The sequence below is a fragment of the Eleutherodactylus coqui genome, chromosome 1 (genome assembly GCF_035609145.1).
Source record: "Eleutherodactylus coqui strain aEleCoq1 chromosome 1, aEleCoq1.hap1, whole genome shotgun sequence".
Taxonomy (NCBI): Eukaryota; Metazoa; Chordata; class Amphibia; order Anura; family Eleutherodactylidae; genus Eleutherodactylus; species Eleutherodactylus coqui.
In genome coordinates this window covers 496,311,187-496,332,986 of record NC_089837.1, presented here as the reverse complement: position 1 = coordinate 496,332,986, position 21,800 = coordinate 496,311,187, and the positions used below count along the sequence as shown (strand labels likewise).

General features: G+C 44.4%; 1 protein-coding gene across 1 annotated transcript; it reads right to left on the bottom strand.

Moving 5' to 3' along the window:
- Positions 1-644: 644 nt before the first annotated feature.
- VSTM5 (V-set and transmembrane domain containing 5) lies at positions 645-20,519 on the bottom strand. The gene is made up of 4 exons (XM_066594089.1): positions 20,213-20,519; positions 5,082-5,408; positions 4,857-4,994; positions 645-1,260 (listed from the first exon to the last, which is right to left on the bottom strand). The coding sequence occupies exons 1-4, from the start codon at positions 20,292-20,294 to the stop codon at positions 1,226-1,228; spliced, it is 582 nt and encodes a 193-aa protein (XP_066450186.1). The 5' UTR covers positions 20,295-20,519; the 3' UTR covers positions 645-1,225.
- Positions 20,520-21,800: the final 1,281 nt, after the last annotated feature.

Sequence of the window (21,800 nt, the reverse complement as noted above, 5' to 3'; positions counted from 1 at the left end):
ACGCTCCATTTATTGCAATGGCGGTAACAGAGATACATTCCACTTGAGTATCTCCCCAGGCACATTGAAAGTGAATGGAGCGCTAGGGTGCTTGCAAAACCTGTACTCCATTCAAACTCCTCCTCACTGCGGAGAAAACGGGAGTCCCATTCTCGAGATCGTTGGGGGTCTTAGCACCGATCAGCAAGTCCTTCAATGAATAGAGGCAAAGGGGTTAGAGTTCACTTCAGCCGCCCACCTCCATTTACTGATCATAGGCAGTCGTTCATAGATGAACAAATGCCTGATAGTTGCTGGGTTTTCAGCCTGCTAAAGACCAAGAAACCCTGATAAGTGAGTGATTTCTTACTCAGTACCCTGTCGGCAGCCATGGGTACACGGGACCACAAACACCCCAAAATCGCTGCTTCCAGTGATTATTCGGGTCTATATCATCCCAGTGTCAAGGTACCTTAACATATCACATTAACTGATGTCCACCACCACTGCTACAGTCAGGATTAAACTGATAGTCTCCCAGTCATCTTCTTGGCACCTCTCCGACATTCACCAGTAGATCGTGATCAACAAGTTGGCAACCCAAGGTTTAAAGCCATGGCTTGTACATACATTGAAGACCAGAAAACATCTATTTCACAGTTACATTTATAAAACGTATATATCTATACAGTGCATTATCTTTACAAGCGCTCACAATTCACAATTCAATAACACTTATCCAAGCATCGACTCCAGTTATTCATCAATGCCAAGAAAGTGACAACTTAAACAAAGACTGTAAACAAAAGGCTCCATACAGTGCAAAGTAATACAATATCAATGTACATGTAGACCCTGTCATTACCATGCAGAGCTGGGGATAATACATGTTGGAACAGGTCATTGATGAGTGGGTCTTCCCCAGAAAGTAAAGGAATCTCAACTGACTGGTTGTATCACTGATAACATTCTGCATAGCGGTCTCTAGTTTGCACTGACCACTCTCTATGCACTCGGCCGGAAACTCCGATCCATTAGATGGAAAAGTCCTTCAAATATTAATGACAAATACTGTAGAACAGGTTGGGTAGGGCCTCATCCAGTGCGTACTTATCCACTGTCATGCCAACCTTGTGTATGGCATCCAATGCCCCCATCCCACCCCCAGGGACTGGTAAACATGACCTCGCACTGGACAATAGTCTCTGTAGTGGCTTGAGGTAGGTGGTCCATGCCGAAGAAGCTTTTAGGCTGAAATTATACGTAGCTCAATCTCTTCTGCTGCAAGGAACAAAGTTAGAAAGTTATTATAGCTTATTACACTCCAATCTATCACCTGACTTGATTTGTAAAGTACTTATGGTATACGTTGGTGCCATATAAAGAGAGATATTATGACTTCACCTATGGAGGATCAAATTATACAATTTAGGATTAGAGATGAGTGAGTATACTCGCTAAGGCACATTACTCTAGCGAGTAGTGCCTTAGCCGAGTATCTCCCCGCTAGTCTCTAAAGATTCGGGGGCCGGCGCGGGTGACAGGTGAGTTCCGGGGGTAGAGAGGGAGAGAGAGAGCTCCCCTCCGTTCCTCCTCGCTCTCCCCGCCCCCGAATCTTTAGAGACGAGCGGGGAGATACTCGGCTAAGGCACTACTCGCTCGAGTAATGTGCCTTAGCTAGTATACTCGCTCATCTCTATTTAGGATGCTTTCAGACGGGAGTATTAACCCTATAATTACACAGCCTATTATGGCCCAAAGGACGAAATGATTTTTGAGGGATTTTCATATTCATTTGTCAAAAAGCAAAACTTTTTTATTCTTCCTTCGACATGGCCGTATGAGGGCTTGTTTTTTGCGTGAGGAGCTGTCGTCGGGTTTTTGTGTACATATATTGTAAAACTTTTGTACATTTTTTTTGGAGGGCAACGAAAAAAGAATCACATCATTTCTGCCATAGTTTTTTGTACAGAGCTAATCATGCAGCATAAATGATATGATACATTTTTTCTGCAGGTTGGTACGATTACGACGATAGCAATATTATCATTTTTTTTTAGGTTTTAACACTTTTGCACAAAGAAACCTCTTTTTTTTTAAAGGAAATTATTTTTTTTTACATCGTTGCATTCAGAGTCCCATAACTTTTTTCATCTTTTCATGCACACAGCTCTGTGGGGGCTTGCTTTTTGCGTGATGAGCTGTAGTTTTATTGCTACCATTGTGGGGTACATATGGCTTTTTGATCAATTTTCTGGTGTCTTTTTGAGAAACAAAATGGATAAAATAAGCATTTTGCCTTGCCATGCAGGATAAATAGTGAATTTGATTTATGAAACAGGTCATTACAGATGCAATGATACCAAATATGTGGGTTTTTCAAAAATATTTTTTTATAAAAATGGGAAAGTACGCAAAAAAAGGTTTTTTTTGTTTTTTATAAAAACAGTGTAAAAGAAAAAAAAGTACATTTTTTATGTCCCTGTAGCGGGCTTGAATCATATAAGCTGTGATTGCTATGGTAATACTTTACAGTACTTTTGTATTGCAATGCATTATCACTTACAATAGCAATTTCAGACCATGGCAGGCCCAGACATCAATGCATGGCATCCCATCGGCCCTCCACGATTACATTGTCGGGTGACAGTGACGTCACAGAGGGAGCCCACTTTCTCTATAAACCCTTTGCCCGCCGCAATGTACATTGATCGCGATGTTGTCAACGATCCCCGCTATTGCAGCAGGAGGCCGGGTATCAGTCTCAGCCGGCTTCTGCTGCGAGATGGCGGGGCTCACTTCTGCATTAAGTACCCGCATCCAGGACAGAACCTTACGTCCTGTGGTATTAATGCCGCATTTATGCATCCGTAATACAGGCTTGTGTACCTATGATCTATGGCGTAACTATAGGGGATGGAGGGAATGCAGTTGCATCCGGGCCCAGGAGCCTTAAGGGGCCCATAAGGCCTCTCTTCTCGATATATTAAGCCTAGTACTGTGAATAAAGCATTATAGTTGGGGGCCCTGTTACAAGTTTTGAATTGGGGCCCAGAAACTTGAAGTTACGCCTCTGGCTATGATACCTAGGATCCAGGAGGCTTCAGTGAACCCCACAGTCGGGCCGCTACACGTCCATATTACAGACATAGAAATGCAACCATAATACGCTTGAGTGAAGTCGGCCATATACTGAGTGCCCCCCACAGTAATACCTCTCCAGATCCTTCCAGCATTGTAGAAGGGGATGTGTGGTGAAGTTACTTGTTTCAGCGCTAAAACAACCAAATGGAATCAATTTAAGACGAATTAGCATAAGAATTAGCATAACAATGCAGTTATTCACAGGTTGTAATTAAAATTATACGAAGAAAAAAATATAGCTTCACCGTACGGCCTTCAGCAATGGAGAAAGTTACAGAATGTCCTTGTTAATCCACCAAGTAGGCGCGAGGAAACAGAAGCACCGAGCCAGGTCTGAGAATGGGAAGTGATGAACGGTAAAATCGATCCAGCACCAATCCCAGACGGAAAATCAATCCTTTATTGAAAAATGCCTTGAAATCCAATGTGCGCAGAAAACAAAAAAAATGTATCCCTATGTCTTTCGGCTGGCACAAAACCTTATTCATAGTACTCTGTATAATAACAAAGCTGCCTTTTTTGTTTCCAGAACTACATTTGTCTTTTTATCCTTTACAGTCAGAAATCATCAGTTTGCTATGCTAGTTCGGCTTATACTGATTCCCTTTGGATATTTTAGCGCTAGAACAAGCAGCTCACACATCGCCTCCTACAATGCTGGATGGATTTCTATTGCCCCTGGAGAGGTATTTCTGTGGACAGCCCTGACAATACTGTCTTGCTTATCCTAAAGGGGTTGTACAAAAATAGGATAGGTCATAATAGTGTGATCAGTGGGGGTCTCACAGCTAAGACCCCCACCAATCCTGAGAATATGGGTCCCATGTCCCCCTCTCCTACTCACTGCACCCCCCACAATGAGAAGGAGATTGAATGGAGTGGGTGGTGGTCACGCATTTGCGGTGCTGCTCAATTCATTCTCAATGGGACTACCGGAGATAGCCAAGTGCTTGTACTTGGCTATTTTTCGTCAGGCCCATTGAAATGAATGGAGCTGTGCCACGCATGTGCGACTGCTGCTCCTTTCAATCTGATGTTTTTCCAGGGGGTGCAGAGAATAGGGGGTATGGGACCCCCATTCTCAGGGGTCTCAGCAGTGAGACTGCCACCGTTCAGACTTCTATCACCTATCCTATAGACAGATGATAAAAGTTTACTTCTCTAAAGGTGATATTCTAACACGTGATTGCTTCCATAACTTTCAACACAATAGGGACATGTGGCTAAAAGCGGAGCAGCTGAGCGGAAAGCGAATGGAACCCATTATAATCAATGAGGTCCGTTCGGCACTGTTTGGTTCCATCATAAGACGCGGAGCCATTTGGCCAGGGGATTCCTCTTTCCTGCTCCCGGAATAGAACAGGAAAGCGGAACCCTGGGCGCAGGTGTGAAACCACCCTAGTCACAAGCTATATGCACGATTCAGTAAATCATATAGGGCATGTAGCATTAGGGGGAGCGATGTGATCTTGTCACTAAACTCATCATCGAGGGTGCTGGAAATTGTCCCCCCTCCGATCAAAAATACAAAAATATTCAGCCTATCCTAAGGAGTACTGAAAAAACCCTTTCAAATGTTAACATGAGACATGCTTGTGTCTTGATTTAGAGGGTTCTTTGGGCCCCCAGATCATGGACCCCATGTGCAGGTCCACCACCTGCAGCCACTATAGTTACTGCTTCATTGCCTTTGTCAATACATCTACTAATGCAAATTTGGGGGAATTTGTTACCTCTCCGGTGCTGCTTTCTCCTCTGGGAGATGTTAATACATTTGTTGCAGACCCACATAAGGCAGACTAACACAGCCGATCCTGCCGCTAGAAATGCAATGAACACAGCCACAAAGTAGAACTCTTCATAGCGGATTTCTGAAACGAGAAAAAGTCATGAAAAAAAACGGTGGCAGCTCAACCCTAGCGGAAGAAAACGGCAAGAGAGGAGGAGAGAATTTCTACCATGAACATTGAGGATAATTGTGCTCTGCTTGGTACTTCCAAAGTCATCACTCACTGTGATCATATAGAAACCAGTGTCTCTCACTTCCACATTCTGAAGCTGTATGGAACCGTTCTCAAACTTGTGAACCCGACCGGCATAACTGGCGGAAATATTAACGTACGAGTTCACCTTCCACTCAATGATACACTGCGACTTCCAGCTCGACATGTACTGCCATTGTATCGATGGGGTTCCGTTACTTGTGTAGTCAACGGACAGGAGGACATTTTGGGTCACTGTTGCATTTATGATGGGTTCTTGGACCAGGAGTATGATTCCTTTATCTGGAAAGGAAAGGGGAAAATGTCCATGAAGTGATATTAGATGCAGATTCTCTCGTTTGCATGTTTTCAATATAGACCCTGCTACCGTATATAATTAGGGCAAAGGATCCGATCTCTCTGACTCACCCATGATGGACACAAACTTTGCATCACTCTTACCAGATCATATCACACACTTATGGTGCATCAGAGATGTCTTTGTACAATGAAGGAGGGTTATCTCGGACTCTCCGAGCAAAAGGTGCCTTGAACAGCTGTTAGCCGAATGAGCGTTCAGCCAACAGCTATTTCTCCTAATTCCCTCATACACAAGAACATTCGGTTCAGTCAAGCGTTCAACTGTTTTCCATGGGCAGCTGGGAGCAACTTGCTGCCAGACAGTTCTAGCAGCAGCTTATCTCCAGGAAGTTCAAAAGGGTCGAATGTTGAGATTCAACATGCCCAATCCATCTTCTCCCACTTCATCAGTATTGGGAGAGCCAAGAGGCCCCCATACACATACGATAGTTGGCCAGTTTCGCCAAAAGGCAGCAGGTTTGGTCTACTTTTACCTAATGTGTATGGGGGCCATAAGACTGTGAGTGTGGAAGGACTCTCTTAGTGAATGAGTGACAGAAAAAGAAAGAGACCCAATGGTAGCTTGCAGATACTCGCTGCTCTAGAAATTGGAGGCAGGAGAAGTCTTGAACACAAAGAGTTAAGTTCTCAAACAAATAAGGGCAGCTCTATATAGGACAACTATTGTCTGAATAGTCACTTGATTAAACGAATGTAAGCGACAATTGTTCCGTGTAAATATGGCCAACTACCAGGTGACAAATAATTTGTTCATCAATTGCTAGTCAGTTTGTTTCAACATACCTAAAAATAGTGACTGGTTGATTAATTATCGTCTGTATTGTCTTTCAACGAGAAGACATCTTTTTTTTTTTTTTCCCCTCCCGCTTAAAGGCAATCTGTCAGCTCGACCATATTGTCCACTGGGTGGCCTCTCAGTGATTAACATAAGTCAGTGTGTTTATTTGAAGATAGCATACACATATTTGTGGAGTCGGTGGAATCAACAACCAGTCAGCCTGAGCTGGGGAGGGGTCGAAACTTCAATTACATTCCCACCAAAAAACCTCACACCCCTTAACTATTCAATGAACGATATTTCAGATGATGTAAATGCTCCCAGCAATTCATTTAGTGATCACGAAAGTTGAGAGGTGAATAACAATCGTTCTGTGCAAAGGCCCTTGTACACGGGCCAATAAATGGTTTAGATTCCAGCATCCAGTGGGAATCTGAACAATTATCATTCAGTGTAAATCCATGCCCCATCTGAACGACGAGCGAGAATTAATTCACTTCTCATTGTTGTCCCCTTAAGGAGAGCATGTAGAAGGTGTGTGAGGAGACTTATGAGGCCACCCATGCTCCTCTGGGAAATATACAAATAAAGAAGATGAAACAATACCTCCGCAGAGCATGAATGGCCTCATATGTCTCATCACACATCTAGGTGCTCTCCTTAAGGAGAAACGATACCCTTCCTGACCCACATCCATAGGCCTCTCACTAGCTAAGCCAGAAAGCTACTGCAGAGGCAATCACTTCAAAACAGCTGTCTATGTATGGTATTTTGGCTTGTTTTTTAATTCCAAGTCATTGTTATAAGGCTTGTCCAAAGATTCTGACTGCTAGGTTGCGCTGCTGGGACCTGTAGTTCTATGAGGTTGCAGGAGCACACCTTCACGGGTAAGGAATAACTGAGCTGGCTGGGTGTGGAGTTTCTCCAGCCAGCCAATCCCCACTGGTCTGCGGCTCATATATACCAGCCTCTCTGATTAGAGGATCTTGGTCATATTACCCACTTTACTCATTCTGTGTTATTCCCACTGACAATGAGTATTATGCGTGTTAGCCTGAAGTGTTTCTCTCTTCTACCTGTTGTTCCTGCCTGCATCTTATGCGGACCACCTCTCCCCTTTTTCTGTTACAGGTGCGGCCTCCAGATGTCTGATGTCATGTATGGTCAGATGGGTGATTCCTGACACAGATCCCTGTATGTCAGTGCGGTGGCTGACTCTCTTTCCCCTTGGTGTTAGGAAACTTGGACTAGCTATTGTTTACTAGCTGTATGCATGAGAGTTCTGAGTGGGGTCACTGCTCTGTGTGGCATGCATTACCTGGTGTGTAGGTGTGAACAGTGAAATGTTTTGTATGTCTGTGAAGGTGGCCAGACATGTGGTGTATAAACAGTCATGTTCTGTGTGAGTGAATAGGGTCATGTCCTGTGTTTTGTGCATCTGTCCAGGTTCTTGGTTCAGGAGGTTTGGTAAGCCTCCCTGAAGAGGTGAGTTTTTAAGGTGCTGCTGAAGTTCTGTGCGTCGGGGATTGTCCGGATGTTTTATGGCAGTGCGTTCCAGAGGACCGGTGCTGCTCTAGAGAGGTCCTGGAGGCGAGCATGTGAGGATCGAATAAGAGGGGCGTTTAAACTAAATGTGTTGGCTGATCAGGCTGGCTGATGTACAGACAGGAGGCAGGCGATGTATGGTGGTACAGCACCGTGGAGAGCTTTGTGGGTGAGGGTGATGAGTTTGAATATAGTTCTGTAGTGGATGGGTAGATAGTGCAGCGACTGTCATAGTGCAGAGGAGTCTGAGAAACAGCTGTATAGGAAGAGGAGTCTAGCTGCCGCATTTAGTATGGATTGGAGAAGGGAGAGTCTGGTGTGGGGAAGGCCGATGAACAGTGAGTTGCAGTAGTTGAGTCAGGAATGGCTGAAGGCGACAATGAGTGTGTCCGTGGTGAAAAATGGCTGGATTTTAGCAATATTTCTGGGGTGCAGGTGGCATGTTCAGGACAGGAATTGGATGTGGGTGGTGAAGGAGAGGTCTGAGTCAAGTGTGACCCCAAGGCAGCGGGCATGCTGTTTGGGGGTTATTATGATGCCAGACACTGGAATGGAGATGTTGGGGGGAGGTCGGCTGGACCTCCCCCCAACAGTAATTCAGGGACCATAAAACTTTCACTCTCTTATCAGTGCCTAGTTAAAAATGTTTCTGTCTCTGTTGCAGTATTCATTTAAAGTGCAAACCAATCACATCCATGTATTTGCCTTGTCATAAGTATGTGTGTCATAAGTGTGTATAAATATGCATGCCTCTTCGGATCTATTCCAATTAAGCCTGAAGAAGAACCCAGAGAAATTTGAAAGCTCGCTGTAACATCATGTATTTTTGTTAGACATTAAAAGGTATCATATCTACAAGATTACTTGGTTGGGAACAATCACATTTTACTCACACAGCACACACGGATTCACATTCAAGTAGTTGTTAGCACTTTGATTAGTTTTAGGGTGCGGGCAGACGAGCGTAGGCGTATTTACGTTCGCACGAGCGCAACGTATAATCGCCCGAGCGATCGTTTTTCACCGATCACGACCAGAGCTAGAAAGCGTATTTTCGTTTGTTCCTACTTTGCAAACGGTCTTTTCGGCGATCGAATATGCGTTGGCGCGTATTTCGGTCGCATATGTTCCGTTTTTTTTCGAATTGCCGTTTTTACGCGCCGTAAAATCGCCCATGTGAACGAATACATTCAAAACCATTGCCTCAGATGGTCACGTATATACGTTTGGTCGCAAAAACGCACCGTTTATGCGCTCGTGTGCACGCACCCTTATACTGTTATGTAATGTCTGACTTTGTCTCTATATGTACCCACTGATTTGTAAAGTGCCACGGAATATATTGGCGCTATAGAAATAAAGATTCTAACAATAATGAATATTACTATTCTGGTTTCTCTTATTAAGTACACCATTACGGTTTCCATAGGACAATGTCCTTGATTCGCCGCATGAATGGAGCAGAGATCACACATTCAAACTGCCATTCATTTTAAAGGGATCCAACTCCTGGGGGACTCACTGATTCTTAAGATGGGGAATCTGTGTCCCCCTTATTTCACAGTTCAAGATACACTATTTCATTTCTATAGTGTAGTGGGGAATGGAACCACTTGTCGCTGGGGAATGTAGCCGCTGGTCACATATGCACAGCAGCAGCTCTATTGCTCTTAATGGTGCAGGCAGATAGCCGAGCGCTGTACTCATCTCGCTGTCTGTCTGCCCCATTAAAATCAATGGTGTGATGTTGCTCCATTCATTTCACTAGGGCAGACAGATAGTCTAGCCTAGTGCAGCACTTGGCTATATGCCTGCGCCATTGAGAAAAATAGTGCTGTGCGACCAGCAGCTCCATTCCCCACTAACACTACAGAAATGGAACTGTATATCATGAACTGTGAAATTGGGAATCAGTGGGGGTCCCAGCGATTGAACCTTCACCGATCTATCAGTTTTCCCCCATCCAGTGGATGCGGGAAAACTAAAAAAATTCCCATCGCCGAAACACCCCTTTAATGACAGCACCAGGGATTGCCGATGTATTTGGCATTTTATGGCACTGTCATTGAAATTAATGGAGTGTGCATGTATGACCTCCACTCCTTCATGCGGGACCACCGTTTTTGGGGTCGGTGGGGGTTCCAGTGGTCGGAAGACCACAGATCATATAGTTACTTCCTATCCTGTGGATAGCTTTTAGAGATGAGCGAATATACTCGTTTCGAGTAATTACTCGATCGAGCGCCGCGATTTTCGAGTACTTCCGTACTCGGGTGAAAAGATTCGGGGGGCGCCGGGGGGCGGGGGGAGGCGTGGCAGAGTGGGGGGTAGCAGCAGGGAACAGGGGGGAGCCCTCTCCCTCTCCCCCCCACTCCCCGCTGCAACCCCCCACTCACCCACGGCGCCCCCCGAATCTTTTCGCCCGAGTACAGAAGTACTCGAAAATCGCGACGCTCGGGCGAAAAGGGGCGTGGCTGAGTAGGTTCGCTCATCTCTAATAGCTTTAGATCTTGTACAACCCATTTAGGTGGGTGAAGCCAAACCAATGGTAGACCTTACATGGGTGTAAATTGCAGTAGGTGACCTACTTCAGCAGGACATGAAGGTCTTTTACCACATTGTAATGTATTCTGTTTAATCTGACGTACAAATGAAATGAATGAAGCGGGGAAATCCATTATTTTAGGATAATGTTTTATTTATGAGTCTACTGTCAGTAATTGATGTACTAAAATCCAGATGCTTCCTGGCAGGAAATGAGAGATACATTATTGGGTGGAGATAGTCCAACACTGCTAAGTGCAAGACCCGCTGTTGTGAGGGCAGCCGAAGCAAAGGGAATGGTTCTGAGGAGTCTGGAAAAGACCTCGCCAAAAACATGTAGGTTCTTGACCTGTCCTCAGTGACGGTGTTAAAGATTCCTTCACATCTATTTTTAAAGGAGTTGTCTGCTTTGGAAATCCCCACTAGAGGGGTCCCTTGACAATAAATATAGGCTCAGCAGAGGCTGCCACCCCCACAACAGAGCAGCAGGCTGGGTGAGTAGAATGCCTGTAGGGATGCTGCCCTGCCAGAGGCGAATAGGGGGTCACTTATTACTACTGGGGTCAATATAAGGGACACGATTAATATTGGAGCCATAATGGAGGAGACTATTACTACTGGAACTACTATGGGTGTCATTTATTACTACTGGGGCCAATATAGGGGACACTATTAATATTGGAGCCACAATGGGGTGCACTATTACTATTAGGGCCACCAATACAGGGGACACTTACTACTGAGGCCATTATGGCGGGCACTATTACTATTGGGGCCACTATGGGACTACTATTACTACTGAGACCACTATAGGGAAACTATTACTACTGGTGCCACTATGTGGGTCACTATTACAACTGGGGCAATTATGGGAGTCACTATTATTACTGGAGCTACTATGGGACCACTATTACTATTGTAGCCACAATGGTGGGCATAATTACTACTAAGCCACTGGGGTGAGCACTACTACTGGGGCCATTACGGGGGGGCACTATTACTACTGAGACTACCAATATAGGGGACACTTCCTGCTGGTCCATTATGGGGGGGCACAATTACTACTGGGGTCACCATTACTATTGGGGCCACTATGGTGGGTCACTATTACTAATGGGGCCACTATTACTATTGAGGCCACTATGGTGGGTCACTATTACTACTGGGACCACTAATATAGTAGGCTCCGGTGGTCATGTGTCAAGGTTGCATGGCTGTGAAGTCCTTAGTGATATATATAGAAGTCCGTGCTCGCACGAGGTAGTTAGTTGGCGATATAAGAAAACTGTGGTGAAAAAGCGTCCTGTCGGGTAAATGTACCAGCGCCGTGGAACGGCCTGGAGGGTCAGCAGTGACCAAGACACAAGGCACACTACTGAGGACATGACGGGGGTAGTTGTTAGGGTTGTCACGGTGGCACCATCAAACTCGTCCGTTGAGGGACACGTCATCCCTGCCCAAGGCACCGCTAGGCCTCTTCCAGGCAGCTCTAGGACAGCAGTTACCTGAATAAATGGTGTAGTGGGCTTGAATGAAGATGTCACGAGTGACGCCACTGTTCCTTACTCCGCAGGATGTCCGACAGGAATAGTAAGAAAGTCCATACACAGATATTTCACAACTTCAGTCACTGGGAACGGTCAGAGACTGGAACTTTACTTTCAGAGATTATAACTTCACACACCAGTGCAGGAAAAACAGGTTACAGAGGTCAGGGAGGAGAACACAGGATGAAACCGGGCTACAGTCTAAGTTATCTGTATGACTCCGCTCCTGGACACACACACTCCGGGACACAGGATGACACCGGGCCTACAGTCTAAGTTATCTGTATGACTCCACTCCTGGACGAACACACTCCGGAACACAGGATGACACCGGGGCAACAGTCCTAGTTATCTGTATGACTCCACTCCGGGACTCACACACTCCGGGACATAGGATGACACCGGACCCACAGTCTAGATTATCTGTATGACTCAGCTCCTGGACACACACACTCTGGGACACAGGATGACACTGAGCCTACATTCCTAGTTATCTGTACGACTCCACTCCTGGACGCACACACTCCGGGACATAGGATGACACCGGGCCTACAGTCTAAGTTATCTGTTTGACTCCGCTCCTGGACACGCACACCGGAGGCGGACACAACACTCCACTGACACTCACTTGCAGACAGGTGTCTGGACACTGCACAACGGGCTCCTTCTCTCTTTCTCTCCTAGGATAGGGGTCCTGGGGTTAAGTTATCCGGGAACCACTCTTCCTCTTCCATCCTTCACCACATGAGGGTTGAAGGTACCACCGTGCGTCCGGCACTCTCCCTCCACACACTACCGTTGAAGAAAATGGAACCTTCTCACTCTCCCCTTACACTCCTATTTATACGTTACAGACGCACATGACAAGACAATTGGTTACAATTTTCAGACATATCCCAGACATTCACAGACATTAACCTCTTACATGCTGCAGCTGTGCAATACACATAACTAAAGACAATTTGCACAGTGCATCCACAAAGACATGACGTATGACTGTTATGGAGGGACCAGATATATGTACTTCAGGCCACTACAGGTCATCAACCTACGGCCCAGACCCTTGAAGCATTAGAGTGTGACTGGTCTCTGGCCGATTATAAGTGACACATACTGTTGTTATCGAGACTCGACCTAGGCCCGTGACCACCGTAGCCATTGGGGCCTATGGCCTAAAAGCAAAACAGCCATTATAACGTGAATGTTCGGCACCGTTAGTATTGATTCAGGCAGGTTTTAGGCCATGTTCAATTCCGCATCAAAATCTGCAGGGGTGAGATTTACCGCAGCTTGTGGTGCGTCATACGGCCTATTCTGTCCCGTGTGAAAGGATCACTCACATGGGTGCACGTTTGCTGCATATTACGCATGCACGTAATACATAGTGCTACAAGCCCATTAAGTTCCTCTTATATTTGGGAGTATAGAATAGTGTATACAATATTCTGTACTCCGTATATAACGTAACAACCGGAACCCTTGTAAAACGGACACCAATATGGTATCCATTTTACAATGCAAGTGAATGGTTCCTTTTGGTTCTGTTCTGGGGTTCCGTCACAGTGCTGTTTTCTGCGCCTATGATGGGACCCCCTGATGTAATTACTCAGCCTGCTGTTTGAGCACTCCCTTAGGCTGGCTTCATACGGTCATATTTGCACGTGCAAAACTTATGTGCAAAACACAGAGAAGAGTCCATTGAGGTCAACGTGATTGTTCACATTTCCGTATTTTGGCCCACAAAAAAGGATTGAGCATGTCCTATCTTTTGGTGTATTTGCGCATCAAAGGTCCCCATTGCACGTGCAATAGGCTAAGAGCTGGAAAAAGAACACAACTAGAACTCATTAAGACTAATTAGTCATTTCAATCAGTATGTATTTGTGTCCCACGCACAAAAAGACATGCCCTGCTGGCAGAAAAAGTCTAGTAAACTACGCCAACACACGCACAAAAAAGGCTTGTTTAGGGAGCTAAAAAGTTGTGCTAAAGTGCACGCAATTGTGCATGCATCCACCGGCTTAGAGCAAAGTTTAAGCCAATCCACACAAGTTTTTCTTCTGATTCAAACTGCAAATGTTTGTCAGCCGGACCATCGCCTATCTTCCTGGACTGCGATCTCTTCCTGGAATCGCATTTATGCCTCTACTGGAAAACAAAGGCATTGCCCATCCCAGCTTTATCGGGAGGTGTAGCCATAGTGGAGCATGAACAGGATGTGAGAGGTGTGGGCATTTCCCAGTGCTGTCCCCACCCAGGCTAGATACACAGGAGGTGATCAGAGATAACACACTTGTTGACTTTCAGGGATTAATACTGGATGAACGTGCAATGACTATACACAGTATATTGTTATTACTAGGTTTTACTGTTCCTGTATTACAGTACGGACCAAGACCTCATTCAGTTGGTTTCCACCAGCATGGTCTTTGCTGCAAGAAATTCTTACATTGCAATGTTTAACTTCATAGTGACAAACCTATTTTTTAATTTTAAGGACCACCTGATTGTCATCTTGTCCTTGCCATAACTTGTTGACATAGCTGCATGTGGGCTTTAGGCTGGATTCAGACGAGCGTATATCGGCTGGGTTTTCACGCCCAGCCGATATGCTTCGTCTCTCTCTGCAGGGGGGGAGGCGGGAAGAGCCAGGAGCAGTGCTCTGAGCTCCCGCCCCCTCTCTGTCTCCTCTCTGCCCCTTTGCACTATTTGCAATGAGGAGAGGTTGGACGGGGTGGGGCTAATTCTTGGAATTTAGCCCCACCCTGCCTCGGAGAGGGGGCGGGAGCTCAGTTCCTGCTCCTGGCTCTTCCATCCCCCCCTCCCTGCAGATGAGGACACCGTATATCGGCTCGGTGTGAAAACCCAGCTGATATACAGTCGTCTGAATCCACCCTCAGGGACACGTTTTTTGGGGAGACAAGTTGTATGTTTTTATGGCACCCCTCGTGTGCACATGTAATGTGTTGTAGAACTTTTAGCACATTTTTTAAGGTGGAGATGGAAAACGTGTCCAGAAAATCCGTCATTCTTTCCAGGGTTTTGATTTTACAGCTTTTACCATTCCGTAAAAATAACATGATAACTTTCTTATGTGGATCAGCACGATTACTGCCAAGTTTATATTGTTTTTTTTAATTTTTACTAATTTTGTATCATAAAAACATCATTTTAAAGAAAAACAATTAATTCTGCAACGCTGCATTTTAAGATCCGTAACATTTGTATTTTCCTGGCAAGGGAGCTCTGCGAGGGCTTGTTTTTTAGCGGGAAGAACTGTCGATTTTGCTGGCATCAGTTTGAGGTACATATGATTTTTTGGAAAATAGCAATTCTGACGTTCGTATTTAAAATTATTTTTATATTATATTATATTGTCTGGGTCATTACAAACACTGTAATACCTATTATTTTGGTATTTTATCCATTTAAAAAAGGGCTTTTGTGGGGAAAAAAATACATTTAATAAACTGGATTTTCATTCTTTAAATTAAACTTTATGCAACTTTTTTTTAATGGTATTTCTCAGTCCCTCCAGGGGACTTGAAGATCTGATAGTTCTATTGTTAGGATAGTACACTGCATTACTTATGTAGTGCATTCTACTAAGCCTTTGACAGCAGCCTATTCGACTCTGCAGGAGGCGGGGCCTAATAGATTGTGGCATGTAAGGAGTTAAACTGCCAGGATCTGAGGTTTCACCACATTTGGTGGTTAGAGCAGGAGCCCGGCTGTCAGTAATCAGCTAAGCTGCTGCCTTAAAAAAAGACATGTGCAAATTAAAAGCTCAATACTGAGGTCAGTAAAAAAGTGTATTGGTCATCACTAATGGGTTAAACGGATTGTCCGGCAAAACAAATGTAACACCTATCAGCATGTAGGATCCTATCTGTAGGATTGGGTGATAAGTGTCTAATCTGTTGGTATCCAACTGCTGGGACCTCGGGACCAGATCTCATGATCAGTAGAGGTTCCAGAGTTCAAAACAGCAGAAATCAGACATAATGTATCCAGTGGATAATCGATAGGTTCTCTGTGTGGAACAATCCCTTTAAGAAAATTGTTTTGATATTCACGTGGTCAACCTATCGCCTCTAAAAAGCCACCAGTAAAGGTCTTTTTTAAATGAAACGATTTTGCTCAAAAATTGTTCCAATCATCAAATGATTCAGTGTAAACACAGCCAATGATTGACTCATTCGCTTTTTGTTCGTTTTACACAAGCAGATAACTCATCGTTGGCTCGTTAACTAATCGTTTGGTTTAAAAAGCACTCAGTCTTTCTCATTCATTAAGTGTGCATTCACATGAACGTATATCGGTTCGGTTTTCACGCAGAGCCGATATACGTCGTCCTCATCTGCAGGGGGGGGGGATGGAAGAGCCAGGAGCAGGAACTGAGCTCCCGCCCCCTCTCTGCCTCCTCCCCACCCCCTCTCCGCCCCTCTGCACTATTTGCAATGAAAGGAGGCGGGGCGGGGCTAAGTGCCGCGAATTAGCCCCACCCCGCCTCTCCCCATTGCAAATAGTGCAGAGGGGCGGAGAGGAGGCAGAGAGGGGGCTGGAGCTCAGTTCCTGCTCCTGGCTCTTCCATCCTCCCCCCCTTGCAGATGAGGATGACGTATATCGGCTCGGTGTGAAAACCGAGCAGATATACGTTCGTGTGAATCCAGCCTTGTACAGTGAATGAACCAACGATGTTTCTGCCTGTGTAACAGACTGCAGAAGCGAACTCTGCTATCGTTCGCTCGATCAAGCGATAGATCGTTTGGTGTGAATGGACCCCTAAATTAGAACCAGGTCTGTACAGTAAATTATATATAATTTAAAAGCAGGTGTAGATTATAAGCCATTTTTACCTTTTAGGGCTGTTTTGTTTTATTTTTGATTATCTACAAAAAATAATTATTGAAATATTGCAGTTTTCACACTGGTCATTAGAAGTCATGAAAGGCTGACACCTGCGTGTTTTCTGTAGCACACTTGTTAGCTTAGTGGTATAGACTGGGTGAGAATGAACAGAGCCATCTCATTATCATTAGTGGGTGGGTGAGTTAATGACACCTCTAAAGTAGGATAGTAATACTGTATACAGAGAGAAGGCCCCACCTTCTTTGGGGCAGGGACTGCACTTAATCACTTCCTGGAGACATTACTCTTCCATAATAGCGACCCTCCAATTTCAGGACAAAATTCTATTCTGGTACCGTAGGGTGGAGGGGTATTTTACCGGTACTTCATCTTCTCTTCCTGGACCTTCCTTCCATCGGTTCCATGCCTTTAGGCGACCAAGATGACCATCACCATTTTAGGCTACCAGAACATCCCTAGTACATTGGTAGTGTTAGGACTACTAATGCACTGTAGCTGCTCTGTTATTGGCCAGTGCTGTTCCAATGATCAGTACTGGCCAATCACAGAGCAGTTCACAGTGTCTATAAGATTGTTAGAAAATAGCCGCCTGAAAACTAAGCACTGAACCAGCAGAACGAATGGGCCAGGAAGAGTAGGTAAAGCACAGGTAAGATACCCCTCAACTCCTTAGTCCTGGGTCAGACTTTTGACCTGAAACTAAAGGGTCACTATAACTCCCATTCTATGCAGTTGTCACAAAGCTCCTTGTTGCATTGTTTGTATATGGGAAAGGTTTCCAATATGGCCACCACTGGAAAGTTTTCAAAACTAAAAAAAGAAACAGCTATGACATTTAAGAAAAACTTCTCTGCAGACTTACATATAATTAATGACACTGGAAGGGTTTTCTCAGATTTTTTTCAAATTTCACAGGGGACATATAAGTGGCCGAAAGAAAAAAAACAGTACCCACCTTTGAAATGTCCCGCTGCTCCAGGACTGACATTCCGGTCTGACCAGTGGCAGAAGCTCATGCAGGGGTCATGTGCCACTGACCGTTCACATGACTGCTGCAGTCAGTCCCTGGCCGTACCAGTCACATCTACATGAACAGCATGTAACCACTGAAGTCAGTGCTTCAGTAGCCACATGAGAGATGAATGGTGCGTGACTGCTGCAGGACCTTTCAGGACTAGACTGAAGTGGCAGAGCTGGAGAGGTGAGACATTTTAGATGTCACTACTGCTTTTTTCCCTCTACTGCATCTACTTTTCTGCCCCTGTGAAGTTGTGAAAACTCCTTTAAATACATGGGACTTACCCATTAAATGGAATGTATATATATATTTTTACTAATTAAGCCCAGAAAGTAAAACATCTTCTATTTTTCATTGACTTCCTCGAGAGATTGTTCTAGACATGCTCTGAGCCATGCAGAGGTCATTGTGCAGGAAGGCAGAGGAGGTGAGCTGTGACCATAATCTATGGTAGATTCTGTGTTATCTATAAATAGGTGTTACTTTTCATTGTAATCATGCTTTTAATAAGACTGCTGAGAAGTTCTCTCTACAAAACAAGAAGTGTCAAACTATTATTAGGCTTAGTGATCAGTGTGCAGGGAGGGGAGGAGGTACGCTGTGATCATCACCTATTGTTACTGGTGGCTCCTGTGTTATCTATATATAGATATTACCTTTCATTGCCTAAGATGACAATGAGATGACAGCTGAAAAGATTTCTCTACAGAACAGGAAGATAATTATTACACTTACACCGGCTATTTACACCAGATGATTATCGTTTAGCCAACAGTTGTCCCATGTAAATGGGGCATTAGTGGTCAGTGTGAGAACTGCAGGATATTGTTTTAGAATATAGATTGACCTTATTAAGTGACATTGGTCATTTAAGAAAAATTTCCAAAAATTCTTAAAAACATCTTTGACATGAAAACTTGGTTTATATAAGAGGCCATTCTCTGATTACACCTCCCTTTTTAATGATAATTATCCCCTTTAGGTGGATCTCATGTCATAGCGATTTATGTATCTGGTATTGAGTTTAATGGGAGCTGTATAAGCCCTGTGTGTAGTGAGCGCCCTCTGGTGTTGGCTATAATAGACCGTATACATCGGACAAGCTGTCGGGCAAACAATGCCCGCCACTCATCCCAGGGATACTTCCTCCTGCGCTATTACACAGGAGCGAGTATTGTTGGCATCGCTGAAACCGCTGCCGACATGGAGGTGGAGCCGTTCAGGGAGCGTTCTCCACCCGTCGCCTCCATTCACAGTAAGCAGACAATCGTTCAGAAGTTATTTATTATCCAGTCAACCCCTTCTTAGTATGCAGTCGATATGGCTTTGATCGCTTGATCATCAGCGGTTATTATCAGTGCCGTTACTGCAGTGGCCACTACAGGTGAAATGTAATATTACATGCTTCCAATTCAAATGTATGGGTGGCCATGTAATAACATACCAAAATAGTGAATACGGCTGAAAAAAGACATATGTCCATCCAGTTCAGCCTACTGTCCTATTTTTCATTCTATTATGAGCATGACTATGTCAGTAGTCTATTATGGCCATAGTCATGGACCAGCCCTTTAAATGACCACTCCAGCTCAGCATTGCTATATGTGTATATGCATCCATAGGCATGAATGGATTGCTATCCCGTAATACATACGATAAATATCTGGCTCATATTCTCAGTTTATATAAGCCAGACTGCATATCATCTATGAAAGGCTCATTGACTGAAGGCATGAGACTATCTGCACCATGAGCCGGCATATTCTGCATCCCTGTGCATGCAACATGTAGCATCCATTAAAGATCTTTCAAAGGATTCCTTCAGACAATGGACCGAGCGTTAGGTTGTCCATGCTAAATTTACCCAGCAACAGATGTTACAATCAGACGGATGTTGAGATAATGAATTATAGCGACGTCGGTCACTGGGATGAACTAACATGTCACAGTTATAGAGATCATATTGATCGGATTGATTCAATTGACATGGCGATTACTGATCACTGTAGCAATTAATATGATACATAATATCAGCCAATGCCTAAAAGAAAAAAAATGCCTTAAAGGGGCATGCACAGGATTTTGGCACTCACTGATTACTATATGATATGGCAATTCTGCATGCATATTGGGATCGGCACCAGTAGAGTCGAATTTGCTGTTGCCTTTCGTTATCCTATAGCATGCTTACCGTAACTCTTATATCACTATGAGTTGTCCCAAATCTGTTACACCCGGCAAACCCAGCTCTGCTACATCGTTATCGACATAATTGGACTGAGCGGTTGCAGAAATAGGCAACATGTGGCCTTTGTGTTGCTGTGAGACTATAAGTACTAGTGCACACTGCGGGAAGTGCTGGCACTTGTGGTTCCACAAATGGGTAGCATCCCTGTAGACCGGCGTATAAATTGGCACTTACTTTGATGGACCTGATGAATGAGACATAATGTGAAGAACGCTACAGATGCTCTGACTGGGCTCCAGCCTTTGAGGTTCTTCATGGGAGAGATGGTGCGGGCACATGTCAGGTTCCTTTGTATCTGGCGTGGCAGTAACACATGATGGTGATGATGAGGAGGATGGATGATGCTATTCCTTCTTCATGGATGGAGGGGAGGAGAAGAATGCAGCCCCCCTGTGTGTACGCAGCACCTGTGCTATGCACATCACCTTACTCCTCGCTGCTCCTTATATCTGTTGCTGCGAGGCTGCAGTCACTGAGATGCTGGTTCAACCAGTTTTCGTAGGCACGTCCTTTAAAAGAAACAGGAACACACATAGCAAATGCAGCGGGGCTGTTTACAGCTCATGCCCAGTTATTGATTTATGGTTCTGCTGGCTGCACTACAAAGATATCTGTAGACAGGGAAGGCCAGCACTTCTACAGCAGATAGTCATGGGCTGCAAATACATGCATCTGTCCGCCAGCGGCCTGGCACTAGATGAGCAGAGTCCCAGATAGATTGGGGGTTATTCACTAAGTCTCTCAACTACTGGACTTCAAAAGGAGGGACGGGTATCTGCCACACGGGAGGCACATCACAATGAATTGCTTACTTGTGCCCAGTGCTGGCCTTACGTTAGATGGCACCCTGTGCAGAATTATTTTTGGTGTCCCAGAAAGAATAAATTTATACTGTATATTGAAGTGATAAGCAGTGTGTCTGTATTTTGCTTATGCAGAAAGCAGCAAGATAATAGCATACTCACACCAGAACAGCTCAGTGAATACATATGGTACCGAAAGCAAGCTCATACATAAATGCAATACCAGAACCAAGCTGATAACATAAATTCACCTCTACAACCAAGCTCAGTACATAAATACAGTATCAGAACCAAGCTCATATCATAAATAAAGCCCCAGAACCAAACGTACATACATACAGCCCCAGAAAAAAGCGCATATCCTATATACAGACCCAGAAGCAAGCTCCGTATATCAATTCAACACCAGAACCAAGCTCAGTACATAAATATAATACAAAACAGAGCTCAAAACATAAATAAAATCTGAGAACGTTGTATATAAATACAGCCCTAGAACCCTTCTCAGGACATCAATACAGCACCAGAAAGAAGCTCATAACATAAATACAGTCACAGAACCAAGCTCAGTACATAAATGCAGCCCCAGAATCAAGCTCATAACATAAAAATACAGTACTAGAATCAAGCTCATAACATAAATACAACTCCAGTACCAAGCTCAATACATAAATAAAGCACCAGAATCAAACTCGTATCATAAAAACAATACCAGAACCAAAGTCAGTATATAAATACAACACCAGAACAAAGTTCATAACATTAATGCAGCCCTAGGACCAAGCTCAGTACCTTAATACAGCCTCTGAACTAAGTTCCTAACATAAATACAGTACTAAACCAAGCTCATATCATGAATAGAGCCCCAGAACTGAACTTTTAACATAACTGCAACTCCACACCAAAGCTCAGTACATAAACACAGCACCAGAACCAAGCTCATAACATAAATACATCCC

Excerpts from the sequence above, each read along its gene's own strand:
- VSTM5 (XM_066594089.1), bottom strand. The coding sequence starts at position 20,294 with ATGAAGAACCTCAAAGGCTGGAGCCCAGTCAGAGCATCTGTAGCGTTC. Across the intron at positions 4,995-5,081 it reads AATTATCCTCAATGTTCATG|AAATCCGCTATGAAGAGTTC; the intron begins GTAGAAATTCTC and ends TTCTCGTTTCAG. Across the intron at positions 1,261-4,856 it reads GAGAAAGCAGCACCGGAGAG|CAGAAGAGATTGAGCTACGT; the intron begins GTAACAAATTCC and ends TGTTCCTTGCAG.